Raw genomic sequence first — 27,707 nt, 5'->3', positions numbered from 1 at the left:
GGTGAGGAGGAGCAAAAGAATCATGCCATAAAATAGGAAATGGTCATTCTCAACATAGCATAACTCAGTTTGCCACCATAATGGAGAATGCCCAGCACAGACTCTTAGAAGATGGATTGATAACAGATGGTGAAGTCAAGATGCTCCTTTATATGGATAAACAAACTATATATAAAAATTAAATTGTCCCAATTCGATTAGGACTCAGAAAACTGTAGAAGCTATTAAATGTGATAAAAATTGACTCAAAAGACTTTGTAGTGACTATCTACAAAGGACAAACCAAATGGAAATAAAATTCCTATTGTCTAATCTATAATATATAGTTAGATGGACAGCCTATTGAACTGAACTCTGTGTGTGTGTACGTATATGTGACAGATACTACAGATGGACAATGAATAGGATTCATAATTGAATAGGAGGAAGAGATGCAGGTCAAGCTTCTCCCAGAAACAAAAAACTATTTTTAAAAATTATTAAATTTTTTATGTTTTGTTTACATTATAAACTTATACAGATTACTCCCAGTTTGTTAGCAGATTACTTTTGCTTTGTGAGGAGTCTCTTGTATTTGTTACAAAATAATTAAATAACTAATAGTACTATGACTTCATTTGAAAGGTCATTCAACATTCCACATCTACAACGTATTCAACCTCTCTATTAAAAAAATAGAATACTATTGTGTTGTAAGAAATGATAAGCAGATGGATTTCAGAAAAAATTGGATAGACTTAAATGAATTGATGCTGAGTGAAATGAGCAGAACCAAGAGAACATTATATACAATATCAACAACTGTGATAGACTTAACTCTTCTCAGCAATGATCCAAGACAATGCCAAAAGACTCATGGTAGAAAATGTTCTCCACATTCAGAAAAAGAACTATGGAGTCTGAATGCAGATTGAAGCATATTATTTTCATTGTTGTTATTGCTTTTTTTGTTGTAGTTGTTCTTTCTTGCATTTTTTCCCCTTTTGTTCTGATTCTTCTCTTACAACATGATTGATGTGGAAATATGTTTAAAATGATTGTAATGCATAACCTATATCAGATTGCTTGCTGGCTTCAGGAGTGGAGAGGGAAGGGAAGGTGGGAGCAAAATTTAGAACTCAAAAAATATCTTTACATATAATTGGAAAAAAATTTAAAATTTGAAAAATAAAATTTTTTAAAACCCACAATTCTATTTTTTCTGCCTTTCAAGCCCATTAAAAACCACCCAATTTTTGTAATAAATATTCAGAGTAAGGAAAACAAACTCCCTCAAAGGCCTTATAATATGTATATGTATGTATGCATATATATATATGTATATCTCATGTTATACCCTAATTCAGTTATATCTCTATAATGTTTCATCATTAGACCTCTGGAATCATGAATGGTCACTGTATTATTTATAGTTCTTCTGACTTGCAAAGTTGTTTCTTTTCACAAACAACTTTTTGTTGTTGTTATTATATACCATGTGCCTGTGAATCTCAGAGTAATACCTTAGTTTATGAAGAATTAAAGTTATGGGCAAAGGGTAATAGAAAGACACATGGTGGGCATTACAGTAGACTATATCATATTATAAAGAATTATGTAGATGAAGCAGTATAAAAAAAGCTATCATAAGAGAGTATCTCAAGAATAGGAAGTGGAGCCATGTTTCAAGATAGAGTTAACAGATGGTCAGTCATCACGCCCCTTAGGTATCCATGTGATTCTGAATTAACGGAAGAAAGGCCCACAACTTAATAAGTGGACTCCTCTTGATGATTTATAGGAGGACATGAGTCACCCGGCATAAGAAGACATATAGATGGGTTGTAATCTGTACTGTTGGAAGGGATTCCCTCCTGACTACTTGGGAATTATGTCACATCTGGGACTCACCAACTTTCCTCCCTACCTTCCCTAATCTAGGCCTCTTGCCCTAAATTTAACTATGAATTTATACAGGATGGGTGATCAAGACAATATGGTAGTCATTAATAACAGACAATCAGACTGACACATCTCTTATTTGCTTGCCTGCAAAAGACAAGGTAAACAGGCACCAGGTTTAGAAAAATCTCCTACCAAAACTTGCGGTTTTCTCAGGTGCAAGAGATAAGACAGACAAGACAATACAGAATCACAAAACACTGTCTCTTTAGTTTTTGCAATTTAGAGCACAGAAGTACTAGATTGCAACTTTATCAGCTCTCCCATTTCCTCTTTTCCAGAAGTTCCTAAATTGGTAGGTGCACTGGAAAGTTCTTGGAGATGAGATTATGAGAGAATCTGACTCAGCCGTTCCTTCACGGTCACCAAAATAGTTATGAAAATTGTAGGAGTCCTTACCAGCTACTATCCAAATAAGCCAGCACAGGATAAAAAGACATAAACTCTAGTTTATTCACTTGAATGTGATACATACCATCAATAGATGTGCCATAATTCTGCAGGTGATATAGATATGTAATGTAGATATATCTATATATACCTAACCACATGCATATATATACATATCTATATATACCTAAGCACATATAAAATATAAATCATGTATGCATATATATATGTATGTATGTGTATACGTGCATATTCTTTTCTCCAAAGGGACAGTGACTCAGTAACAAAAAAGATGTGTTTCTTAGAAAGCAGTTTAGTTAAGATCAGGTAGGAAATGTGAGCAAATAAAGGAACTTAATAAAAACAAAAAGAGGATACTTAAATTGTTACAAAGGAAAGAAAGTGTCTTTGTTAGCATAGTTAATTACATTAGACCAAAGAAAAAAGAACCTACATTCAAGTTAAACATTGGTTAAGGGCTTACTGAGTACTTTACTAGATTGGATAAAGAGAAGGGGACAACTTCCTGAACTACCCAGGTCCTCAGAATTTTTTTTTTTAGTCTTGAAGTGGTGAGGGAGAAGGGAGGGGTTTGACGTGGTTAGGGAGAAGGGAGGGGTTTGAAGTGGTTAGGGAGAAGGGAGGGGTTGAGGAATTAATTGTAAATGGTACCCATCAAATAGCCATCAAGGAAGTATCACATAGAAAAAGAAAAATAGCAAATACAGGACAGGACAAAAAAAGTTATTTTCTTTCAAAAATCCACCTTCAACATGGCCATTTGGAGGCATTTTTTTTCTATGCTTAAAGTTTTTGTAAACATTCATTTAAAAATTTTTGTGTTTCAAATTCTCTTTCCAAACTCTCCTCCATTCATTGAGAAGCAAGGGAATAAGATACCCATTATACTTTGAAGTTATGCAAAACATTTCTATATTTGCCACATTTAAAGAAAAATAAAGACAATGGAGAAATATGCTTCAATCTGCATTCAGGATCTACCAGATATCTAAGGAAGCAGATAGCATTTTTCATCATGAGTCCTTTGGAATCTTTGTGATTCATTGTATTTATCTGAGTTTTTCATAGTTGATCACTGTTACAATATTGCTATTACTGTTGTTAGGGGAAATTTTTATTTCTTGTTATTATTTGGGACTCAGTGCCATTCCTCCTGCAAATTTTGGTTAATATTAACCTTCCCTGACTAAAACATCCCATGGGATGTAAATAACTTTAAATGTTCCTTAGATGAGAAGTCAGAGGAATAATTTAAAATGTCTTTGACTCTTTGGCAACATTTAAATCCTTCTCTTCAGTCTATGTGTGAATCCTCTAAATGTAGTTAATTCTGTAACCTGAGTTAGTTTACCTATGTAATATGTTTGACGAGTTTTTTATCAGCAGTTACCTGCCTCATGAACTCAAGAAAAAAGATATTTATTTCTTAACGCATGCACTATATTCTTCTGGCCCTCTCATTTCACTTTGCATCAGTTCATTTAAGTCTTCCCAGTTTTTCTGAAACCATACCCTTTGTTATTACTTATAGCACAACAGTATTTTATCATGAATATCACAACTTGTTCAGCCATTTCCCAAATGATGAGCATCTTCTCATTTTCGATTCTTTGCCACCACAAATGAGCTGTTACTAATATTTTTGTAAATTTTTCCTAATTTTTTAAAAAATCTCTTTGTGATACAGATTTGGTGGTGGTATTTCTGGGTCCAAGTTTTATAGTCCTTTGGGTATAGTTTCAAATTGCTCTCCTGAATGGTTGGACCAATTCACAACTCCTCCAACAGTATATTATGTACCTATTTTTTCCTCATTCCTCCAGCATGTCATTTGCCTTTTCTGTCACATTAGCCAATCTGATAGATGTGAGGTGGTACCTGAGAGTTGTCTTAATTGCATTTGGCTAATTATTTGTGATTTGGAGAATTTTTTTCAAATGACTATTGGTAGTTTTGATTTCTTCTGGAAACTGCCTGTTCATATCCTTTGACCATTTAACAACTGAGGAATTGTTATTTTTATAAATTTGGCTCAGTTAGCTTATATTTGAGAAATGAGGCCTTTATCAGAGAAACTTGCTGTAAAATGTTTTTCAAGTTTCCTATTTCTGGCTATACAGGTTTTGTTTACACAAAAACTTCATGTAATCAAAAGTATCCACTTTACTGCTGCTGCTCCTTTCTATCTCCTTTGGTTAAACTTTTCCTTTATTCATAGATCTGAAAAGTAATTTTTTTATATGCTCCCCTAATTTGCTTATGTCACCCTTTACATCTACATCATGTACCCATTTTGACCTTATATTGGAATTTCCTGATGCTTTTGCTTTTAGTTCTTGTTTTATCTAATCCAAAGATTTGCCCCTTTTCTTATCCAGTACCAGAGATGAGGCATGGTGTTCTGGTTAGAATGCTTACCATATTGTCAGTGGGATATGAATTCAAGTCTCACCTCTGAAAAACAGGAGGTGTATGGCCACAGGAAAAAAAATATTAATCTCTCAGTGCTCCTGGCAATTTTCTAACAGGATAAGTTATAGTTTACCAATCTCTATTGGTGGAAGGTATTTCCATAATAGATGCTTCCATACTAATGAAAAGACAGGTGTGAATCAAAACTAATAACATCAAGTTACAAAGTTCTTTTTGACACCATTTGTTCTGTAACATAATTTGAAATCTGTTTATATCCTCCATGACTACATTTTCCCAATTATTTTCCTTGCTATTATTTAATTTCCCCCATAAATCTGAATTTGAAAATTATTTTATCTAATCCTATAAAATCTCTTTGATAATTTGATTAGTTTGTCATTAAGTCTGCAAAATAATTTGAGTAGTATAATTTTTACTGTAATTGAATCTCTTGATTATTTGAATAAACCTTAAATAGCTTTCTTTTTTAAAAATTAAAATAATTTTTTTCAATTAGCAAAAATCTGCCTTTATGCCACCTCTCCTCCATTGAGAATGAAAGCAAAATAAAATCTCTGCTACAAACATGTATAGCCATGCAAAAGAAATTTCTATATTGGCCATGTCCAAGCACATATATAACACATATGTACATACATACATAATATGTGTATAAATGTCTCATTCTGCACTGTGAGTCTGTTAACTCTCTATTAGGAGGTAGTTGGCATGTTTCATTATTAGCCCTCTGGAATCATGATTGATCATGACATTGATCAGAGTCCTTACAATATTGTTGTTATCATATAAATTTTTCTCAGGGTCAGCTAGGTGGCACAGTGGATAGAGCACTGGCCCTGGAGTCAGGAGGACCTGAGTTCAAATTTGACCTCAGACACTTGACACTTACTAGCGGTGTGACCCTGGGCAAGTCACTTAACCCTCATTACCCTGCAAAACCAAAAACAAAATATATAAATTTTTCTCCTAGTTCTACATCGGTTCATACAAGCCATTCCAGCTTTCTCTGAAACCATTCCCTTCATAATTTCTTACAGCACAATATTATTTGATTAAATATATGTTATTAGTGGTTCAGCTGGTACCCAGTTGATACCTCTCCTCCCATTCTCATTCTTTGCCATTTCAGAAAGTTATAAATATTTTTATACACCCTTAAGAGTGTGTTTTGCTTAGGACTAATTTCTCCCTTCATTCTTCCTCTAAGTTCTTCTCCTTCTCTTTCCCTCCTACTCCCCTTTTAAGTGAAATGTTATCTCTCTCCAACTTCATGTATATTGTTTCTTTGACAAGTTCACATGAGAGTCAGCTTCTAGTGTCAGCCATTCCCACACCATTTTCTTGTTTATATAGACATCTACTTTCACCCCCTCAATTATATGAGAGAATGCACCCTAACTTTCCTTTTTCTTCCTCTCCTAGTATATTTCCTCTTCCCTTCTCTTTCTCTTTAGACCATTAAGACATAACAGACCCATGCTCAGGTCTTCTATCTAATGAGATCCATCTATGACCACTGAAGAGGATAGCATTTAGAGGGACTATACATATCATCTCCTCATAGAAGAATGTAAATAGTTTATCCTTGTTTAGGCCTTTATTGTTGTTCATTCCTTTTACCTTTTTATGTTTCTCTTAATTCTTGTGTTTGAACTTCAAAGTTTCTTGGAATTCCTTTATTTCATTAAAAATCTATTTTTCCCCTTGTAGGATCACAATCAGTTTCACTGGGTAACTCTAAATAGTTTGCCTTCTTGGTTGTAAGCCTAAATATTTTGCCTTCTAGAACATTCTAGAACATTCCAAGTTCTATGACCTTTGATACTGGTGGCTGTTATGTCATGGGTAAACTTGATTGTGGCTCCTCAGTACTTATAACCTCACTGTAGCTCCTAAGTAATTCTGGCTGTTTGCAGTATTTTTTTCCTGGGAGTTCTGGATTTTGCTTACAGTATTTCTGTTAACTTTTTGGGGAAAAATTTTTTGTAGGAGGTGACTGGTAGATTCTATTTCCACTATACCCTTTGGTTCTAAGAGAGCTGAACAGTTTTTTTTTTTTTTTAAGATTCCTTGAAATATATTTAGGTCTTTAGTCATGACATTAAGATAGCCTAATGATTGTTAATTTTTTTCTCCCTTTATGTTTTCCAGGTAAATTGATTTTGCTGTGACATACTTTAAATTCAATTCTAATTTTTTTAGTCATTTGTCTTTTTTTTTAAACATTTCTTGTCTCATGGATTCATTGACTCCTATTTGACTTATCCTAATTTTGGGGACTTTTGTACTTGGGCATGATTTTATACCTCTTGTACCAAACTGTTAATTCTTTTTCTAATTCTTTCTTCCATAGTTCTCATTTCTTTTCCTCTAGCCCCCTAAGTTCATCGACAGAAACATTTTACCTTCTTTTTAAACTGCATTTTCCCCCCAGCAATTTTAGTTCAATTTGTGCTTACATTTGTGTTTTATACTTCAAGGCTTTGCATGTAGATACTTTGGAGTAATTCTTTTCTTCCGGGTTTGTGTCCCTGTCACCATAGCATCTTTTTATGGTAGAATTCTTTTGTTGTTATTGTTTGTTTAATGATTATTCTAGCCTATTTCCTAACTTTGGACTTGAAATTAGGGCCAGGCTCTGTACACTTTTGGCGGGAAGGTCTGGGCTGGTCCTTTTGCTACTTTCTTGGGGTATTACATTGTGTTTTTTTCAGGATCTCAGGGACAGCTTAGGCTGAGGACCTACAAGCTTTCAGGGTTCCCAAAGTAGTATGATACAATATAAAGTCTGCTTGTTATACCCCCTGTTCTGAGCTCTACAAGTTCCTGACCTGGTTTGGGTCTGAGCAGAAGTAAGCTGCTGTTAGACTTGGTCACTATTAGCAAGCTGTTAGTCACATCTGTTCCCACATGAGGTCATACTGCCCTGTTATGCATCTGAGACCTGCTTTTATCCACATTTGTGGCTACCTCCTGCCCTGTTCAGGCCAGATCCCATCCTCGGGTGCCTACAGACTTCCTTCTATCTGTCTCCTGAGGTTGATCTGTGCTTAGAGAAATGATTCACTGATTTTTCTTTGGATTTCTCCATTAGGATTTGGTCTGATGTATTTCTGAAATTTGTTTTGATTTTTGTTGGAGGGCTTTCCGTATTTCTTCCTGTTACTTAGCCATTTTGGCTTTGTCTGAATAGTTTTCTGATTATTTAGGTCTCCCTTTGTTTCTATAAATTTATTTTGTAGTTGTATTTATATATATCTTCCATATGTCTTAGAGGATTAATTACTAGATGCTTAGTGTATTTAGTTTGTTCAAGCTGGAAATGACTGAAGAAGTCATCTAGTTCAATCCCAACTTTTAAAGAAGATCAAAACTGGAGCCCAGAAGGAAAGTGACTTGCCTAGGTCACATAGGACAAATTGGGCAACAAAGGTCTTCAAGAAGGAATGTTGTCAGACCTATGCTTTGGAAGGATTATCTGACATCTGTATGTGAGATGAATTGAAGAAGGAAGCCATATTGAGGCAGCTAGGTGGCACAGTGGATAGAGCACCGGCCCTGGATTCAGGAGGACCCGAATTCAAATCCAGCCTCAGACACTTGACTAGCTATGTGACCCTGGGCAAGTCACTTGAACCTCACCATCCCGCTAAACAAAAACAAAAACAGTGTCCCTAACAAAAGATGATAAGGGACTAAACTTGGTGGTGGCTAAGTCAGTGGAGAGAAAGGAGAATTTGAGAGATGCTATAGGTTTAGGATTAATAAAACTTATCAACTAATTGGATATACAGATGATTTTGTTTGGTCAGTTTTCTGTTTCCCTTCACACTGGTATAATCATAGATCAGTGGTTTCTAAAGAAAAAGGCAAATAACTGTAATATAGTTTCTTTAAGGACAGTCTAGTTCTCCTGGATTCCTGTCATTTATATATATATATATATATATATATATATATATATATATATATTTATTTATTTATTTTTTTTTTTAAGTGAGGCAATTGGGGTTAAGTGACTTGCCCAGGGTCACACAGCTAGTAAGTGTTAAATGTCTGAGGCCAGATTTGAACTCAGGTACTCCTGACTCCAGGGCCGGTGCTCTATCCACTGCACCACCTAGCTACCCCATTTATATCTTTTTTTTGGGGGGGGGGCAGGGCAATGGGAGGGGGGGTAAGTAACTTGCCCAGGGTCACACAGTTAGTAAGTGTCAAGTGTCTGAGGCTGGATTTGAACTCAGGTACTCCTGAATCCAGGGCTGGTGCTTTATCCACTGTGCCACCTAGCTGCCCCCCATTTATATCTTTTAAAAAATAATTCCTTGAACTTGCTTACACATCTTATATGAAAATTTACTTTCTTTTCTCTGGCAACCTGAATAAAAAGCAAAGAAATGTTGCTTTCTGCAGGCCCCTGTAGATCATCCATTGGTAATTGGTTACATTGGTAAAAATTGCCTGGCATGCGATTTAGGACACAGCTCAAAACTGGGCATACAATCAGATTTTAAAATTGAGTCATCTTTGACAGAGAGGAATTGCTTGACTTTTAGCAGTAATTCTTATATTTTCTACATCTAGTATGAAGGATGAAGGTAGTTCTTGTAGCATATTTGGAATAGCAATGACTTTGGCTCAGCACAAATTATAGAACATTTGACAACTTTGTAATTAAAAAGGAAGTACCAATAAAATAGTGATTTTTTTGCTGTATCCCATTTGAAAGAGTTTACTAGTATTTTGTCGCATCATAGAAAGAGCACTAGACTTAGAAGATATCAGCTCAAGTCCTATCTTTGCTACTTGGAAAGATCAAACTCTCTCTAAGTATTAGTTTTTGATCTATAAAAAGAGAATAATGTTGCACTAAGTACTTGCACTTAAAACTACTAATATTTGTATTATAAATATATTGATTTATTTTCACAATCTGAGCTAGTGCCTAAAGCTTGTGAACAGGGATCAGATGCAGCACCAAGTACGATTTCCCAAGTGAGTATAATGATATTATTTAAGGCAATTAGATCTGCTGCCTACTCTACCACCATGGCTACAACTATTACATAAGGGGAAGGGGAAGTTTGTCTAGTAGTGAAAGGGTGGAATGAAGAAGGATCCTAGGACAGTCATCTCACCTGCCACCAGAGCAATATTCTGAAATGTAACAATCTTGATGTATGTGATGCCCAACAAAGGAGAGGAAATAAGCACTTATTATTATACATCTGCTATGTTTCAGGTAGTGTGCTAAAGGTGCTAAAATATGATCTCATTTTATCCTCACAACAACCCTGGGAGATAGGTACTATTATGATCCTCATTTTACAGTTGAGGAAACTGAGGCAAACAGAGGTTAAGTGACTTCCCCAGGTACATATAGCTAGTAATTGTCTCAGTTTGGATCTGAACTCAGGTTTTCCTGACTCCAGATGCAGGACTCTATCCATTGTGTCATTTAAATTCCTCACAAGGTCTTTTTTGATTACCTCCAATGGATGATAACAGGTGCAGTGTTCTATCCAATGTGCCACCTAGCTGTCACACAACAGCCAAACAAATCTGAAAACAGGATCCTAAAATCCCACTTGTAAAATTTTATATAGATATAGATATATATACATACATATATACATATATGTATATATACATACACACACATATACACACACACTCTTAGGGTCACAGATTTAAAGACATCATTTTCTTCATCATCATCATTACTGACAGTGCTTTAAGGTTTGCAAAGTTCAATGTATTTGTCTCATTTGATCCTCACAACCCTGTGAAGTAGGTGCTAATATTATATTCATTTTATGGGTGAGGAAATTGAGGTTGACAGAGGATAAATGACTTGCCAAAGTAAGGACGGAATGAGGCAGGATTCAAAATCAGGCATTCCTGACTTCAATCCAGAGCTTTATCCATTATACCACTTAGCTTTTTCAGAAGGGACTTGGAGAACATCTAGTACAAACCCTTCATTTTACTGGAAACTGAGGTATCAGAAAAATTTAATAATTTGCTCAAGCTTGCACAGATAGTAAATAGCAGAGTTGGGATCTGAACTCTGACTATATATATCCAAGAGGGGAAAAATTCTCTTTACTGTTATTATATTTTCTAATCAAAGCTATATGGAATGGCCTCCTTCTACCTTAGCCCAGCTCAACCCACTCACCATCTTCCTCCCATCCATTAAATAGCACCAGCAAAACTGTTGTCCTGTTGGTTTCTCTGGGTTCACCATAGAGGTAGGGAGTATTTTCCCTAAGATAAAGTAAGTTTCCACCCTGGTTACACAGTTATCCTTTCTCCCCAAATTGTTCATAAGTATTTACTTTCATATAGGATATAATCTTCATTATTGCTCATGTGATCAAAAATATTTTATACTTAAATTCTTTCAACATCTTAGTAATAAACTCCTTGGAAGCAGAAATTATGTCTGTATGGTTCTCTTTGCATTTTGAAATTATGTTTGTATTGTTATCTTAGGCTAGTACTATCAACATCTAGGTTCTTGATCTATTCTTTTTGACAGATAACAGATACACTCATGAAAAATTAGTTTAACTTCTCTAAAGAACTGACATTATTCCATCCCTACAGAAGAAAAATACTAATAACCACTGAGTGACAAGGAGCAGAATATTGTTCCTTAGGGAATATCCTGTTCATGTTTTTACATAAATGATATCTCCCCCAATCTTTATTTAAATGCTGCAGTGGGAAAGGTTAATTTGTCCTGTTACCATGACGCAAGCTGGAGAGACAGAATTAGGGTGGGAAATGTCCCAGATTCAGTGAGGAACAAAATTCTGTTCTCTTGAGGAAATCCCAGTTAATTGTAGAGCAGGGTATGGCAGGGAAGAACAGAATGTATAGAATTGTTCAGAAGCCATATCTCTGACAAATCAATTCCACCCTAAGAAGAAAAGGATGCTGGTCCAGTGGTTTCCTGGAACCAGTCTCATGGAAGATTCACTGGATAATTGACTGTTTCTGGACATAGTTTCAATTGACCTCTTTTGGCCCATTGTATTTCTTACTTGGCAAAGAAAGTGCTTTGGTCTCAAGGTTTTTGCCCCCTCAGTAGGTTTCATATACCCTGAAAAAGTAGCTCAGATCCTCTTCAAACTAGCAAACTTCCTTTGCTCTATGTGGTTTGGACAACTCTTTTACAGACGGGGTCTGGGGGACCAAGGAGTGGCACTATTGAAAACACTTTGCTTTCTAATAGCATGAAGGAGAAGATGATGGATGTGAATTTATTTGGAAGAAAGGCAATTCCCTGACATGATATTAATTCTGAGTCCCTAGGTGGGGTATGTGAAGGAGAATCCCTGTGGAAGAAGAGGGCAGTTCATCCATACAAGCTTCTAAGAGAGTCAAGATTTTGTATCATTCCCCTAATGTGGCTCTCAGGGAGAAGGATATTGGTGGGTGAGCCAGGGAATACTGAAGCAGATGGATTTATAAAAACCACAAGAGTCACCATATCCTTCCCCGATGACCACTTTTATTTCCATATGGAGAAGAAAGGACGTGTGCATCCATAGGAGCCAAGTGCTACTGTATCCTTCTTGCATATCCTTGCACTGTTAGGGCAAGATGAACATCCTTTTGTTAACCACCTCATTTTATCCCAGCATTGAACCTGAATAGGAGGCTGGTGTTAAGCTAGTCCCTATTATCCAGTTTCATATAAATGTTATGTGGCAGAATTAGGACTTGAACTTGGGTATTCCTGACTCTAGGACCAGTTCTCTACCCATTATACTATGCTAAATACATACATTTATGTTTATTTGTATACATATATGTTTATATGTATATAGCAGTTAGGTGGTGCAGTGGATAGAGTGCTAGACCCGGATGTGAAATCTGGCCTCTGGCACTTCCTAGCTATATGACTCTGAGAAAGTCACTTAACCCTGTTTACCTTAGTTTCCTCATCTGTAAAATGAGCTGGAGGAAGAAATGGCAAACTACTCCAGTATTTCTGGAAGAAAAGCGCAAATGGGGTCATGAAGAGTTAGTGATGACTGAAAACAACTGATCAATGATAACAATGTGTACATATGCATCCATGCACATGTCTTGTGTGTGTGTGTGTGTGTGTGTGTGTGTGTGTGTGTGTGTGTGTGTGAGAGAGAGAGACACAGAGAGAGAGAGGGGGGGGGGGAAAGAGCTGGATTCAATGCCTACCTTTGGCATACTCTGGGCAAATCAGTTAACCTTCTAGTGCCTCAGGCAAGTCCCCAAGATAATAAAGCAGCCCATTTGCACGGTCAGAGAAAGTCTGATTTACAGATGTGTGTGTACGTATCTGTGTGTGTGTATGTGTGTGTATATGTGTGTGTGTGTGTATATATGTGTGTGTGTCTGTAAATAGACCTGTGATTTCATTGTTCCCAATAAGGAACTTCCTTTCATGTATACATGTATGTTTGTATTTACATATATATATATAAACTATTAAAGAATTTTATCTTTAGATAGCATTTTAGAGCTGATGTTATCCAACCTTTCGCCACTTCCAGAAACTATTAACAAGATGACCAGCCAGGTTATTTTTGAATGTCTTTTCTCACCACTTAGATTGTAAACTTCTTAAGGACTGGGATGATATAGTATTCTTCTTTATAATGAAAATGGAGGATGAGATTGAGAAACAGATTATTTACAGAGGCATGATATAGAAATGATAAGGAACAATTATCTGGACATCTGCTAGAATGCCTTTCTCTGTGAGGAGCAGAGCAGCTAATAAACTGTTTACTTACAAAGGTGGACAATGTGACTAACAAACTGCTAATGTCGATCTGAATCTAATTAACAACTAGAAAACTGAAAATTTTACAAGGAACTGATAAGCATAAGAATAGATAAATATAGACACGGAGAGGAAAACTCAGCAGAGTTTGACATGCACCCAGAATTTTGAGGAATAAAGATTTCAGCATATAAAGAGAAGATGAGGAGGATCTAAAAACCTAAAACTACAGAGAAAGTTCTCTCAAGAGGGATTTTATTCTCTCAAGAATAAAATTCTGGTGAGAAATGCAAACAATTCCAATGAGGTGTGGTAAAATATGAAAGTTTTTAACAGTCGGTTAGGATAACTGAAAGATGCCAGTTTTTCAAGGACCACCCTTTTGGGGAGGAGACGAACAGTCCACCTGCTGCACATGTCAGACTGCCTGCGGGGCACTTGACTTCCGGGGTGGAGAGAACGGAAGTAGGGGCTTTTGCCTGCTTGGCGGGACTCCTGACGGCGCGGCACAGACGGTTTCTCTCCAAAGGTGGCCTTTTCGGTTTGGTGAGTTTTTATAAGGAATATAGACTAAGCTTAGACTTAAGACGATTTGTATTGTGTTTCTACTTTCCTATCCTTCTAATCAACATCACCTTGTGACTACCATAACAATAAATAAAAGGTCTATCTAGAAAACCAAAAGCTTCTTCCATTTACTAGTTTGGGAGATAAATTAAGGGAAAGGTTAAGTAGGGGAGATTTATGATCTAATATCCAATTTTAAATCTCACAGAGGAAAGAAGAGCTACCTAAATAATACCAACTTTCATTTATCCTGGCTTTCCTTACAACAGCCTTGTGAGGTAGGTAGTTGAAAGTATTATTATCTGCATTTTACACATGAGGAAACTAAGAATCAAAGAAATTAAATGACTTGATAATTTAATATAGTTATTAAGTATATGAGGTAGGATAAGCACTCAGATTCCTTGAGTCCAAGTACATCAGTCTACCCTCTATTCCATTCTGCCTCTCACTCTTACACTGACTAAAGAGATTAATATGAATGTATAGGGAATCAAACAACTTAAAATTTAAAAGACATATAATTTAGTTTTATATGGCATATTCCTTTTCTGTTTTTTCTGTTTAGAGTTTTTAATTTCCAAATTACATGTAAAAAAAATTTTGACATCAATTTTTTTTTTTAGTGAGGCAATTGGGGTCAAGTGACTTGCCCAGGGTCACACAGCTAGTAAGTGTCAAGTGTCTGAGGCCGGATCTGAGCTCAGGTACTTCTGATTCCAGGGCCGGTGCTCCATCCACTGCACTACCTAGCTGCCCCGACATCAATTTTTAAAAGCTTTGTGTTCCAATTTCTCTTCCTCCTTCCCTTCCCACCCCCACCCCCAAGAACTCAAGCAATTCAATATAAGTTATACATGAGTAGTCATGGAAAACATCTCCACATTAGCTAGGTTGTGAGAGAAAGTGGATAAAAACAAAACTTCATATTAAGGAACTGTCAAAAAAAATTATGCTTCAATCTGTTTTCAGATGCCATCCGTTTTTTCTCTGTAGATGGACTACAATTTTCATAAATCCTTCAGAGTTATACTGGGTCATTGCATTGTTGAAAATAACCACGTGCTTCCTAGCAGATCATCTTACACTATTGCTGTTATTTCGTATACAGTATATTTCATTCTGCTTCAGTTCATGTAGGTCTTCCTAGGTTTTTCTGATAGCATCCTGTTCATCATAACTTTTATACAGTATCATAAACTTGACAAAGAATGTTCTTCACAATAGCTCAGCAAAGTAGGTACCATACGTTTTGCCATTATAATCAAATGTCATAACTATTTCCCTCCATCCTATTCCCTTCCCATGATATTTACTCTATTTTCTATCTTCTTTTACCCTATTCCTCCTCAAAAGTGTTTTGCTTCTGACTGCCCCCTTCCCCGCTCTGCCCTCTCTTCTTTCACCCTTCTCTCCTTATGCTCTTCCCCTCCTACTTTCCTATAGGGTTTGATAGATTACCCCTCCCAATTGGGTGTGTATGTTATTCCCTCCTTGAGTGAACTCTGATGAGATTAAAGTCTTTAAGATAATTGTTTTAAATTATCTCCCTCCCTCCCTCCCTAACTCTCCCTATGAAATCAAGCAATTCGATATGTCATACATGTGCAGTTAGGCAGAACATCTCAAACTTCCTTGAAAGTGTTTTGCTTTTTACTGTTTCCTCCCCCAATCTGCCCTTCCTTCCTTCCCCTCTTCTCCCCCACCCATATCTCCTTTCCCTCCCACTTTCCCATAAGGCAAAATATATTACTATACCCACTTGAGTATATATGTTATTCCTTCTTTGATGATAGTAAGATTCACTCACTCCTCCACTCCTTCCCCCTCTTCCCCTCCCCTCCATAAGCTTTTTCCTTGTTTCCTTCATGTGAGCTTCCTCTCCCCAGTCCATCTCTCCCCTTCCCCCTCCCCAAGTGCCTCCTCCTACCCCACAACCCTATTTTAAAGATGTCATCATGGGTTAGCTAAGTAGCACAGTGGACAAAGCACCAGACATGGGCCCAGGAGGCTCTGACCCCAAATCTGGCCCCAGACATAAGACACCCCACCCTGCCTGCCCCACAAAAAACAAGGATAAACAAAATATAAATTTTTTACAGATATCATCCCTTCATATTCAGTTCAGACTTGTGTCTTCTAAGTGTATTCCTTTCAGCTAATCTAATATTGAGAAAGTTCTTATGAGTTAGTAGTATTATCTTCCCATGTAGGAATGTAAACAGTTTAATCTTTTAATATCCCTCATGATTTCTTTTTCCTATTTACCTTTTTATTCTTCTCTAGGGTCTTGTATTTGAAAGTCAAATTTTCTATTCAGTTCAGGTCTTTTCATCACAAATGCCTGAAAGTCCTTTTTTCATTGAAGTCCCATTTTTTTCCTCTGAAAGATTATACTCAGTTTTGCTGAGTAGGTAATTCTTGGCTGTAGTCCCAGTTCCTTTGCAATCATATTCCTTGCCCTCTGATCCTTTTAATGTAGATGCTGCTAGATCTTGTTTTATCCTTATTGTAGCTTCACAGTATTTGAATTCCTTTTTTCTAGCTGCTTACAATATTTTCTCCTTGACCTGGGAGCTCTGGAATTTGGCTATAATATTCCTGGTGGTTTTGCTTTTGGGATCTCTTCAGGAGGTGATCTGTGGATTCTTTCAATTTCTATTTTACCATCTGTTTCTAGAATATCAGGACAATTTTTTCCTGACAATTTCTTGGAAGATGCTGTTTAAACTCTTATTTTGGTCATGGTTTTCAGGTAGGTCAATGATTTTCAAATGATCTCTCCTAGATCTATTTTCCAGGTCAATTGTTTTTCCAAGGAGATATTTCATATTGCCCTCTATTTTTTTATTCATTTGAATTTGCTTTACTGTGTCTTGGTTTCTCATAAAGTCACTAGCTTCCGTTTGTTCAATCCTAATTCTTAGGCAATTATTTTCTTCTGAGAGCTTTTGTATCTCCTTTTCCATTTGGCTTTTTAGGCTGTTGACTTTTTTTCTCATGACTCTCCAACAATGCTCATATTTCTCTTTCCATTCTTTCCTCCACCTCTCTAAATCTTCCTTCTATCTCTCCTACTTTCTCTTCAAAGTCCCTTTTGAGCATTTCCATGGCCTGAGACCAATTCATATTTTTCTTGGAAGCTTTGAATGTAGGGGCCCTGAGGTGGTTATCCTCTTCTGAGGGTGCACCTTGAATCTTCCTTGTTGCTAAAGAAACTTTCTATAGTTCTCAACTTTCTTTGCTTGCTCATCTTGTTGTCTTTTACTTGACTTTAGTTAAGTACTATAGAAATTTGTTCTTTTTGAAAAAAATATAAATGTTCATGCTTGTATTTGTAAAGATCAGAATAACAAAAATTTTTAAAAAAGAGACAAGTAGTAGAAGATAAAATGAAGAGTAGGTAACAGATAATAAATATAAAACTGTAATAATGATAGGAATAGAGGCAGCTAGGTGGCGCAGTGGATAAAGCACCGGCCCTGGATTCAGGAGGACCTGAGTTCAAATCTGGCCTCAGACACTTGACACTTACTAGCTGTGTGACCCTGGGCAAGTCACTTAACCCCAACTGCTTCACCAAAAAAAATAAATAAATAAAATGATAGGAATGTTAAAGTTTCCTGGCAAATGAATGTTAAGGATACCAAAAAGGAATTTTTTGTTTGGTTGGTTTTTTTAGTTTTTTTGGTGAGGCAATTGAGGTTAAGTGACTTGCCCAGGGTCACACAGCTAGTAAGTGTTAAGTGTCTGAGGTCAGATTTGAACTCAGGTCCTCCTGAATCCAGGGCTGGTGCTCTATCCACTGTGCCACCTAGCTGCCCCTCAAAAAGGAATTTTTAAAAAGTTATGTTGGGGCTAAGAGGAAGATCAGTGATGGGACAGGCCCATAGAACATGGAAAGCAATGATAACAGATGCTCAAATTAATTTAGTTTTATTTTAACTTTTGTTTTCTCTATATAGGAGAATGACTTTTGCAATGAGAGAGTTCAAAAATATGGCTAATAGATAATCTAAAACCCAAGAAAAGTAGAAATGGTAATTGTTGCCTTCATTGAATTCAGGTTTTCTTCCTACCTTCCTATATATCCCAGCTTACTGAAAAAACTATGTTCTGTATTTGATGGCAGTGGTATTTTAAAACCTTAAAAGAAAAGAAGTGGTATAAGACTGAACAAAGGGAAATGTTCCAATTTTCAAAAAGAGGGGAAGAGGTGGAATTTTTAAATTACAGGCCAATAACTATGACTTCAACACCCCCCCCAAAAAAACTCAACCACAAACTATAATGCATTAATAAAGGGATGATTTGTGAGCTTTTAGAAGGGAAAATATTGATCACTAAGTCAGTCGGTCAATAAATATTTATTAAGTGCCTACCATGTGTCAGGCATAGTGCTAAATGCAGGGGATACAAAAAGAAGAAAAAAATCTCTGCCTTCAAAGAGCTCTCAATCTAATGGGGGAGATGATAAACAAACTATTATGTACAGACAAGTTGTATACAGGATAATTAGGAAATAATTAACAGAAGGAAGGCACTAGAATTAAGAGATGTTGGGAAAGGCTTTCTGTAGAAGGCTGGCACTTAAAGAGAGCCAGGGAAGGCAGGGGGCAGAGATGAGGAGGGAGACAGTCAGAGAGAATGCCTGAAGCCAAGAGATAGTGTCTTATTCATGGAACAGCTAGGAGGCCAGTGTCATGGTGCTGTAAAGGGGGAGTACAGGGTAGTAGTTGTGGTGGGAAGTAAGAGCTGTCATTGTTGCAACCAGAAGAGAGTATAAAATAACAGAACAGGGATAGCTACTGGGCTTGTTATTTCATTGATACAGGAAACTCCTGGATAAGGAAATTCCCTCTACCATGTAGAACAGCACCTTTTCTATAAGTCTCAGAGTAGCCTAGGCCATTGAGAGTCAAGAGATTTTTCCCAGGGTCATATAGCCAGTACATGTCAGGAAAGGATCTTGAACCCAGGTCTTTACTTGTTTTAACTGAACTTTTAGCTCTCTACCTACTACTGTCATAAAAGAATAGTTGTAGCCAATTAGGTCTTTGTCCCCATCTGGAGTACCAATGACTCAGGTCTGAGGAGCCCGTGTCCCTGAGAACTGAACTGTAACACACCAGAGGCAACGAGCAGCCTTATCATTTCCCCAAGCTCTGACTGGATGTATAGTTTCTGCCCTTGTGGGTATCATAATAAAAACAAATGGAATCATGGGCATATGTCTGGTATTATTTTTGTGCTAAGATGAGCCAAGTGTTTGACTACAGAGTGGAACTGAATGTAGGAGGGACCAATCACCCTACTCACCTGGACAGAGCTGGATAGAGTGCTTGCCTGTTGCTTAAGTACTATGAACCAGGCTTTTGCCACCCTATAATAGATAGAAATAGTAATCTTTGCATCATGCTAGTTACTTTCTTACCTAGATAGCATGCCCAGAGGTGTAACATTAAGTGATCCCATCAGCATTGCAAGGGCCATCCCTGGAGCTTCCCGTTCTATTACTTCTTTTGTAGCCTGTAATTAAAGATTAAACAGTAGACTGAGTGAAATTAACTAAACAAAGAGGGGTGGGGGTGGGGGAATGAAACTAACTTGAAAATTAAACCCCACTTTCTCTTTCCCAAAACATCTGTATATTTTTAAAAGTACTAATTGTCTACCAATGTCCAATTGTCTAAACCAGGGATACGAAAACACACTGAGCAAGACAACTGGCGCAGACACTGCTTTCTTGTCAGGCCTCTTTTGTCCTTGGAAAATCAGCCTGAATAATATTTCAGAAGAAAATGGTAAAAATTTTGCCTTCATCCCTAAACCTAGAAAAAAAAACAACCTAAAAAAACCCCTAAAAATTCCAAAGAATGACTCAAAACAATGTAATCAATCTGAGCATATAAATCATTTTCTAAAAAAAATTAAATAAAAAACCAGCTTTAGGAAGGGATCAAATAAATACAAGAATATTTACTATTATTCAGATTTTCAGAAGGCTAGAAATCTGGGGTTCTTAGATTGCTCTCCCAAAGGGATAGGGATTGGATCTGATTTCACTAATACAGGGAACTCTCAGATAAGGAAACTTTACCAATGGAGGCTGACACCTTTTCTACAACTTATAGTCTTAAAGAACACTTGCTTTTCATAGAGTCACACAATAAAGGCATATGTTAGAGTTGGAAGATGAATCCAGATCTTCCTGCCTCTTTATCCATTATGCCATGGTTGCTTATCATGTGTGAAATCATTAAACAAAACAACCACAGACTCAACCCAGGGACTTTTGAAAGTCCTTTAATTATTTAATGATAGGGCTCAAAAGGATCTGCAGAAGTAATCTAGAGTGAGTGTCAAACTGGGGCCTATAACTCCCCAGTGCAGCCTGAAAATATAATTGAAAAATGTTTTTAACAAAATAAACAAAAATAGAATACAACATAGACAATGCCAATTTGTCCATGTGCATTGTGCAAGTCAATGCACAACCTGCAAGAATACATTTCTAAGTGAGCTTGACACCATTGATCTGCACCATTTCCTGTGTTAGAGTAAAGAAAAAAAAGCCTCTAAAATTTACCTTTCTCTATATTCATGTATATTCTATATACACTTGGTATCTGATACAGAGTAGGTATTGAGTAAGTGCTTACTGGTTGAGTGAGTGATTCATAATATACATCAATGAACTGTTTAAAAAAATGAATAAGAATGAAGAAATGGTCTTCATTTCAACTGAGCACAGAAGAGGCTTAAACTCCATTATAAATGTAAAGAGTAAGACAAAACTATCTGGCAGAGAGCAATTAAACAATGGAATGGATTACTGAGGGATATGACAGAAGTTTCCTTAATAAGAATCATAATCAATTTATCAGTGGAAAAGTATTTATTAAATGTTTACCATGTGAAAGATACTGTGCTAAATGCTGGGAATACAAAAAAAGAGAAGAACTAAAAGTCCTTGCCTTCAAAGAGATTATATTCTAATGGGGGAGACAACCTGAGAATAAAAAGGTACACATATGCAGAGGAAAAGGAAAGGAACCTTACAGAAAAAGGTTCAGTTAGCCAGAGGGAACCACAAAGACCTGTAAGAGGTCACATTTGAACTGAGACTTGAAAGAAGTAAGGGGTGTCAAGATTGGGAAGTGAGAAGCTAGAAAATTCCAGACATGGGGGACAGTCAATGCAAGGGAACATGGAAATAAGAGACGAGTGCATGTAAGAAAGTTAAATGTGAGAATGCTAGAAATATAGAAGGGGCCAGAAAGTGAGATTTGTCAGCTGTGTGGAGGATGGATTGAAGAGAGGAGAGACTTGAAGCTGGGATACCAAATAGGGGGCCATTGTAAATGTTTTGGTGAGTGGGGATGAGGGCCTGAATTAGAGTGGTGGCTCTGTGAGATGAAAGAAGACACATAGGAGAGATGTTGGGAAGGTAGAAATGACAAATTGGGTAAGTTTAGGATGGATTAAATGTAGTCTGAGCTACTTAATTCCCTTCTAGCCCTGTCAGAAATGCAAAGAAAAAAATGCAGGAAAGAAACCTACAAAACAGAGAATTTCACCAGACAATCAATCACCAAGCATTTATTAAGTGCCTACTATATGCTAGCCACTGGGGACATAAATACAGTAAATGAAACAATTTCTGTTTGCAAGAACTTACACACAAATGGGGGAAAGAAAGGCTGGGAAAGAACAGAACAAATTATGGTAGAAGACAAGAAGAGTGTGATTTTTCTCTGGTGGAAATGGAGAGATTGGTCCCAAATCAGATCAAAACTGCAGACAACACATTTAGGTTCGAGCTAAGGTCTTTGGCAAAACAGTTAAAATGTATCACTTGCATATAAAATAAAAACTGAAGTTAATTGAGAACTTCTTAATAGGCAATGAAAAGGAGATAGTGGCATTAATGTCCTTTACAACTCTGAAACTCTGATCCTATGATTGTTGGTCAGTTAACTCAAAAGATTTGCATAACAGATGTGGAAGAACACTGGAATCAGGGGATCATAGAATGATAGATGTATAGCTGAATGAGACCTCAGGTCCGTTTAGTCCAACACTTTGCATTTATAGCTTAGGGCAGGAGAGGTTTAGTGGCTTGCCAAAGTTAATAAAGATATTGGCACAGTGAGGATTTAAAGTCAAGTCCTCATACTTCAAATTAAGCACCCTCTCTAGTGTACCTTGCTATCTTCTATTACCACTATGCAGATGTGACACAAGTTCATGTGTCAGCTCTGACATTTTGTATTGCTATGGGTAATTCACTCAACCCCTCTGAACCTCAGTTTCCTTCTCTATAATGAGGGATAATGATACTTGTAATACCTTTACCGGTTTGTTATGAAAGCACTGTATTACTGTTAATAATATTAATAATCATTATTATTTGACTACCAGCATTTCAAACTCTAGTGTAGTATAGGCTAATGCAACACCAAGAAATATCAAAAATTTCAAAATAAAATAGACCAAAGTAATAAAATAAACTACCCCCAGAATTTACCATCTTTTGGGAAAGAGCACAATTTTAAGTGGAGGGTATATGTAGAAAGGTATAGGGAGTCAGTAGTCAAGAGAATTACTTAATTCTTTTTGATTTTTCACAGAAGGTAAGTGGTATCTTCAAGTGTGGGAATAAATTACTTTCATTTCAATGCACAATTAAAAGATGTTAGTGTTAACTGATTACCCATCCCATCCTCCCTCATTTTGCAAATCCAACAAATCTGGTGTGATTCTATAAATCTAATGAAATATCAAGAGGTGATTCCTTGTTTTGTCTACTTAACTGAACTATACTAACCTCTCCAAAAAACTCTAGACTTGGTATGATATCTAATTTGGGTTATGCTAATTGAAGAGGTGAAAGGTTACAATGAGCCAAACTGACTCATAGAAATCATGAAGGCAGTATTCAGATTCTCAAGATGTACCTATTATAAAACACACACAATTAAAATGGTTTTTCCAAGGCCACACAGCTGGTCAATGGCAGTCAGGCCAGTACTTGGGTCTCCTGGTCCCCAACATTTTTCCCCCCTTAAAAACACCATCTTTCAGATTTTTGTTCCTAGGATCTGAGCTTTAAGGCTATGAATCAAGACTGAAAGGTGTATTTTAGAATTAATGGGACAAATTTATTTTAATATACCTGGGAAACTGGAAGACTGTGACAATAGTGAAGGTAGAAGGCAAGAAGCAATAGGGGGAAAATTAAAAGTTTCATTATAAATTACCTTAACAGATTCCAAAATATGGTATATATCCCTCCTCCACTCTGACTAAAAACCTCTCTGGTCTCCTTTAAATCCCTTAAAATCTCATCTCCTACTTGTAAACCTCTTAACTTGTAAACCTTCCTTCTGTTTGTTACTTATTTCCTATAAGGCTTGCTCTCTCTATATATATTTGAATAGTATCTCCCTCATTAGATTGAGAGGTCCTTGAAGGTAGGGAGTATCTTTTACCTCTTTCTGTATCCCCAGTGGTTAGCACAGTGCCTGGCATATAGTAGGTAATTAATAAATGTTTATTGAATTGAATTGAACATGGTATGGCATATAATAAAGTTAAATAAACTGTAATGACCAGAGAACTTCATGTGGGATGGTGTGCCTAATTCAAATTTCTTAACAAAAACAGACCTAATATGAAAAACAAGGAAGGTAAATGAGGGTTTGGGGGAAGGTAAGGAGAATTAAGGAAGGAAACACAGGATGAATTCTGGGTCTCTTACTTTTAAATAAATAATATGAAAATTACTTATATAATAGTATGTAAGCTTATGCATATTATTATTGAGACAAAACCTGGAGTTGATTTTATGATCACATTGCAATAGTCAAGAGGCATGACCATTCTAGTCTTAAAGAATCTAGGCCTATCAAAAGAGGGAAAAGCTATAATGAGAGAAACAAATAGATGTAGTATGGCCTAGTAGGTAAATCACTTAGCTGGGAATCAGAAAGATCTAGAGTCAGTCCTGCCTTTAACATATATTAGATTTATTTGTTGCCTGCACAGAGGCAGATATCTGAATGGGGAAACTGATAAGGCCACTTTAAGTGGGCAAATCACTTAAACCCTCAGCTTCTCCCTCACCCCCACCAACCAACTCTGTAAGAATATAATTTACAGATAAGTTGCTGATTTACAGTGGGAGCTCTATGTAGATGAAATCACCAGCTCAGACCTCTTCCCCACTTCCCTCCATAAGAACAACAGTATTTAGGGAGACAAGGGGGCATGTGTATCAAAGCAATACCATTCATTATAAGTCCCATATTTGGTAATGATTTAGAAAACACTGAAAAGTTTACATTTTAATTTATATCCATGGCCACAGTCTGTATTTTATATAACACCTTCGAATATCAAGGCATCCAGATGCTGTCTGGTACCAGAAAAATAAGAAAGCACACACTGGATCTGAGGATTATACCACTCAGGTTCTGCAAAAACATGCCTTAAAAGATGTGAAATATAATATATTGTGCATGCAAAGCATTTTTAATTGCTTTTAATTCCATTCTGCAAGAATCTTGCAAATCAAACTTCTTGGAGTCAGCCAGCTTTTGAGGTATACACAGAATTCTTCATTCTTATAGAGCCATAATTTAGGAAGATCAGTTAATTCATTCTGGAAACTCTGCAAAGAACTTGTGGTTTTAGGCAGATTTGAAATATTTTATAATATAGAAAGAAAATATATAATTTAGTATGGCAATGTATTATCAGTACCTTATTGATAAAGATGAAAAAGAGAGCCATAGAAGACTATAAACAGAAAAAGACATCTCTCTCTATTTAGCATTTATACACACGGCACTAATTTATTTAATATATATGTATGACATACTGCCACTTCCTTTTCTTTGCAACTTCTTCCTTGGCACGCCCTCTAAACCTGACTAATTTTTGACTCTGACAGTAGAGTAAAGAAAGTCAAAACAAACCCAAGAAGAGAAAGAAGGAATTAGAGGGTGGAAAGATCAGAGTAGAGAGGGTAAGTAAAGGAAAACCTAAAGAGAGACTAAAGAATAGAATTAAACAGTGGGTGACTAGGTGCAGAGAAACATCCCCAACAAAGTCAATATCAGATGACAAAGGATTCTCTTAGGGCAACACTGAGTCACTGTGGAGGACATCAGTTTCTTGATCTCTAAGATCCTTTCACAATCCAATATTGTCATTCTCATTTTCATAGTTAATGCAAAGGCAAACCTTCCCAATTCTTCGCTGAATTATCCCTTACTCCAAATGAGTGGGGTCCAAGATGAAAAGGTTATACTTTGATTATATATTCTCTTTAAAAATACTTTCCTGGGGCAGCTAGGTGGCACAGTGGATAAAGCACCATCCCAGGATTCAGGAGAACTTGAGTTCAAATCCGGCCTCAGACACTTGACACTTACTAGCTATGTGACCCTGGGCAAGTCACTTAATCCTCATTGCCCAGCAAAAAACCAAAACAAAACAAAAAACCTTTCCTTTCCTTTTTACCTCTAAGTGCTTGTGTAGCTATGAATCACCTCCAACAGAAGGAAAATGTTATGCATCATGATTCCCTTTTCTCTGCCCTTGAGCAGTAATCCTTTGAAGACATTATTAGTTAAAGTTCTAAAGAGGCTTCAAAGACAGATGAAGTTGCAAAAGAATACTATAAACAATGATTCTGTAGTGTATCAAAGCTGTCAATGATTTCAAGTTCACTTTTTAATTTCACAGAAAAAAGTGACCTTGAAGAAACCATTGCTAATAGACAAAGTGATTATTAAATATATAGAGAATATGCAACAATAAAATCCTAAAGGGCATAAAATCTTGATTAAATTCTGTGAACCTCTGTGTATGTCACTATATGTAATGGGGTGGGGAGGAGTTAAGTATTGTTATTTATTATTATAGCTATATCTCTGCCAACAGGAATGTGGAAATTTGTCTGCTCCACACTTATTTCTGGCTGGGAAGATTTAATCTAAAAGGCTCCTCATGCTAACTAACACTTCTCACACTGCCATCTGCCACTTATATTAACCTCCAGAGACTATATTTTAGGGGTGGCCTTAAATAAGACAGAAAGGTTGAAACAAAAAAAAATCGCCTGTGGGAAATGATGATTCCATACTTTCAGGATAATAGTTGATCAACTAGCATTTAATAGCACCTACTATGTTATGTGTCAGGCACTGTGCTAAGCACCGCGGATACAAAGAAAGGTCAAAACAAATTCAACAGCAGCAGCAGCAGCAGCAGCAGCAGTAGTAGCAGCAGCTCCTGCTCTCAAGGAGCTCAGAATCTAAATATGGGGAGATAATACGTAAACAAATATGTACAAACAAAATACATACAGGATACAGTGGGGAGGTCTCAAAGGGAAGGCACTATGATTAAGGAGAAATGGTAAAGGATTCTTGCAGAAGGTAGGATTTTAATAGACCCCTGAAAGAAGCCAGGTAAACTAGGAGGCAGAAATGAGGGGAGTCTTTCCAAAATAGGTGACAAAATATGGAAGATGGAGTGATATGTGTGAGGAATTACAAGGAAAGAAGTCAGTGTCACTGGATCACAGAGTGTGTTGAGTGTAAGAAGACTGGAAAGGTAAGAAGGGGTCAGGTTACGAAGAGCTTTAAAAGCCAAATGGAAGATTTTATAATTGATCCTGGAGGTTACTAGGGAGTTACTGGGAGCTTAGTAGAACACTTGGATAGATTACTGAGCCTGGAGTCGGGAAGACCTGTGTTCAAATTTAGCCTTAGATATTTACTTATATTTCTCCACCTCAGTTTCCTCAAATATAAAATGGGGATAATGACAGCACCTACTCTACACGGTTTTTCATAGTATAGAATAATAGTGCTTTGTTAACTTTAAAGTGCTACATAAATGCTAGCTATTGTTACTGAAAGGGGGGGGGTGATATGAATCTGTGCTTTTCACTTTGACAGTTGAATGGAGGATGGATTGAATAGGAAGAGACTCAGGATTTCCTGGGTTCTAAGACGAGCTTTTTATCCACTATACCATGCTGCCTCATGCATAGATGTTAACTATCTAAATTCATTTGAACTCTGCCAACTAAAAAAGGAGATGGATTCATTCAACTTATTTTACCTAAGATTTTTTTTTGGGGGGGGTGAGGCAATTGGGGTTAAGTGACTTGCCCAGGGTCACACAGCTAGTAAGTGTTAAGTGTCTGAGACTGGATTTGAACTCAGGTCCCCCTGACTCCAGGGCCAGTGCTCTATCTACTGTGCCACCTAGCTGCCCCTTGCCTAACATTTTTAAAAGATTAACATAACTGGTATTTTAGAGACAATTTGGACAAGATTTAACATTATGGAAAAATAAGACAAAGCCCATTGGGGGAATTAGGAAAATAAATTTTTCCTTCCATGAGGATATGATCTTACTGATAACATATATCTCTTCTTTGAGTTAATAGAGATTTCAGTATTCTTTTGTTACTAGCATAATTTTTTTTGAGAATGTAAATTTACATTTAAAATGTAAATGTGAGCTTAGCACTGTGGATGTTTCCATAATT

General features: G+C 36.6%; 1 protein-coding gene across 17 annotated transcripts in view; it reads right to left on the bottom strand.

The window, feature by feature from the left end:
- Positions 1–27,707, bottom strand: part of GPHN (gephyrin) — a 757,220-nt gene that overhangs the window by 338,919 nt on the left and 390,594 nt on the right. For 16 of the 17 annotated variants that reach the window (XM_043986983.1, XM_043986980.1, XM_043986981.1 and 13 more), the window contains one exon: positions 19,569–19,663. The exons of the other annotated variant lie outside the window; for it this stretch is intronic. In XM_043986983.1, the coding sequence (XP_043842918.1) occupies positions 19,569–19,663 (95 nt within the window). The remainder of the gene's footprint in view (positions 1–19,568; positions 19,664–27,707) is intronic. 17 annotated transcript variants of the gene reach the window in all.

This window comes from Dromiciops gliroides, chromosome 2 (assembly GCF_019393635.1).
Source record: "Dromiciops gliroides isolate mDroGli1 chromosome 2, mDroGli1.pri, whole genome shotgun sequence".
NCBI lineage: Eukaryota > Metazoa > Chordata > Mammalia > Microbiotheria > Microbiotheriidae > Dromiciops > Dromiciops gliroides.
Note: the sequence above shows the minus strand (reverse complement) of the source record. Positions and strands in the feature narration are given on the sequence as shown.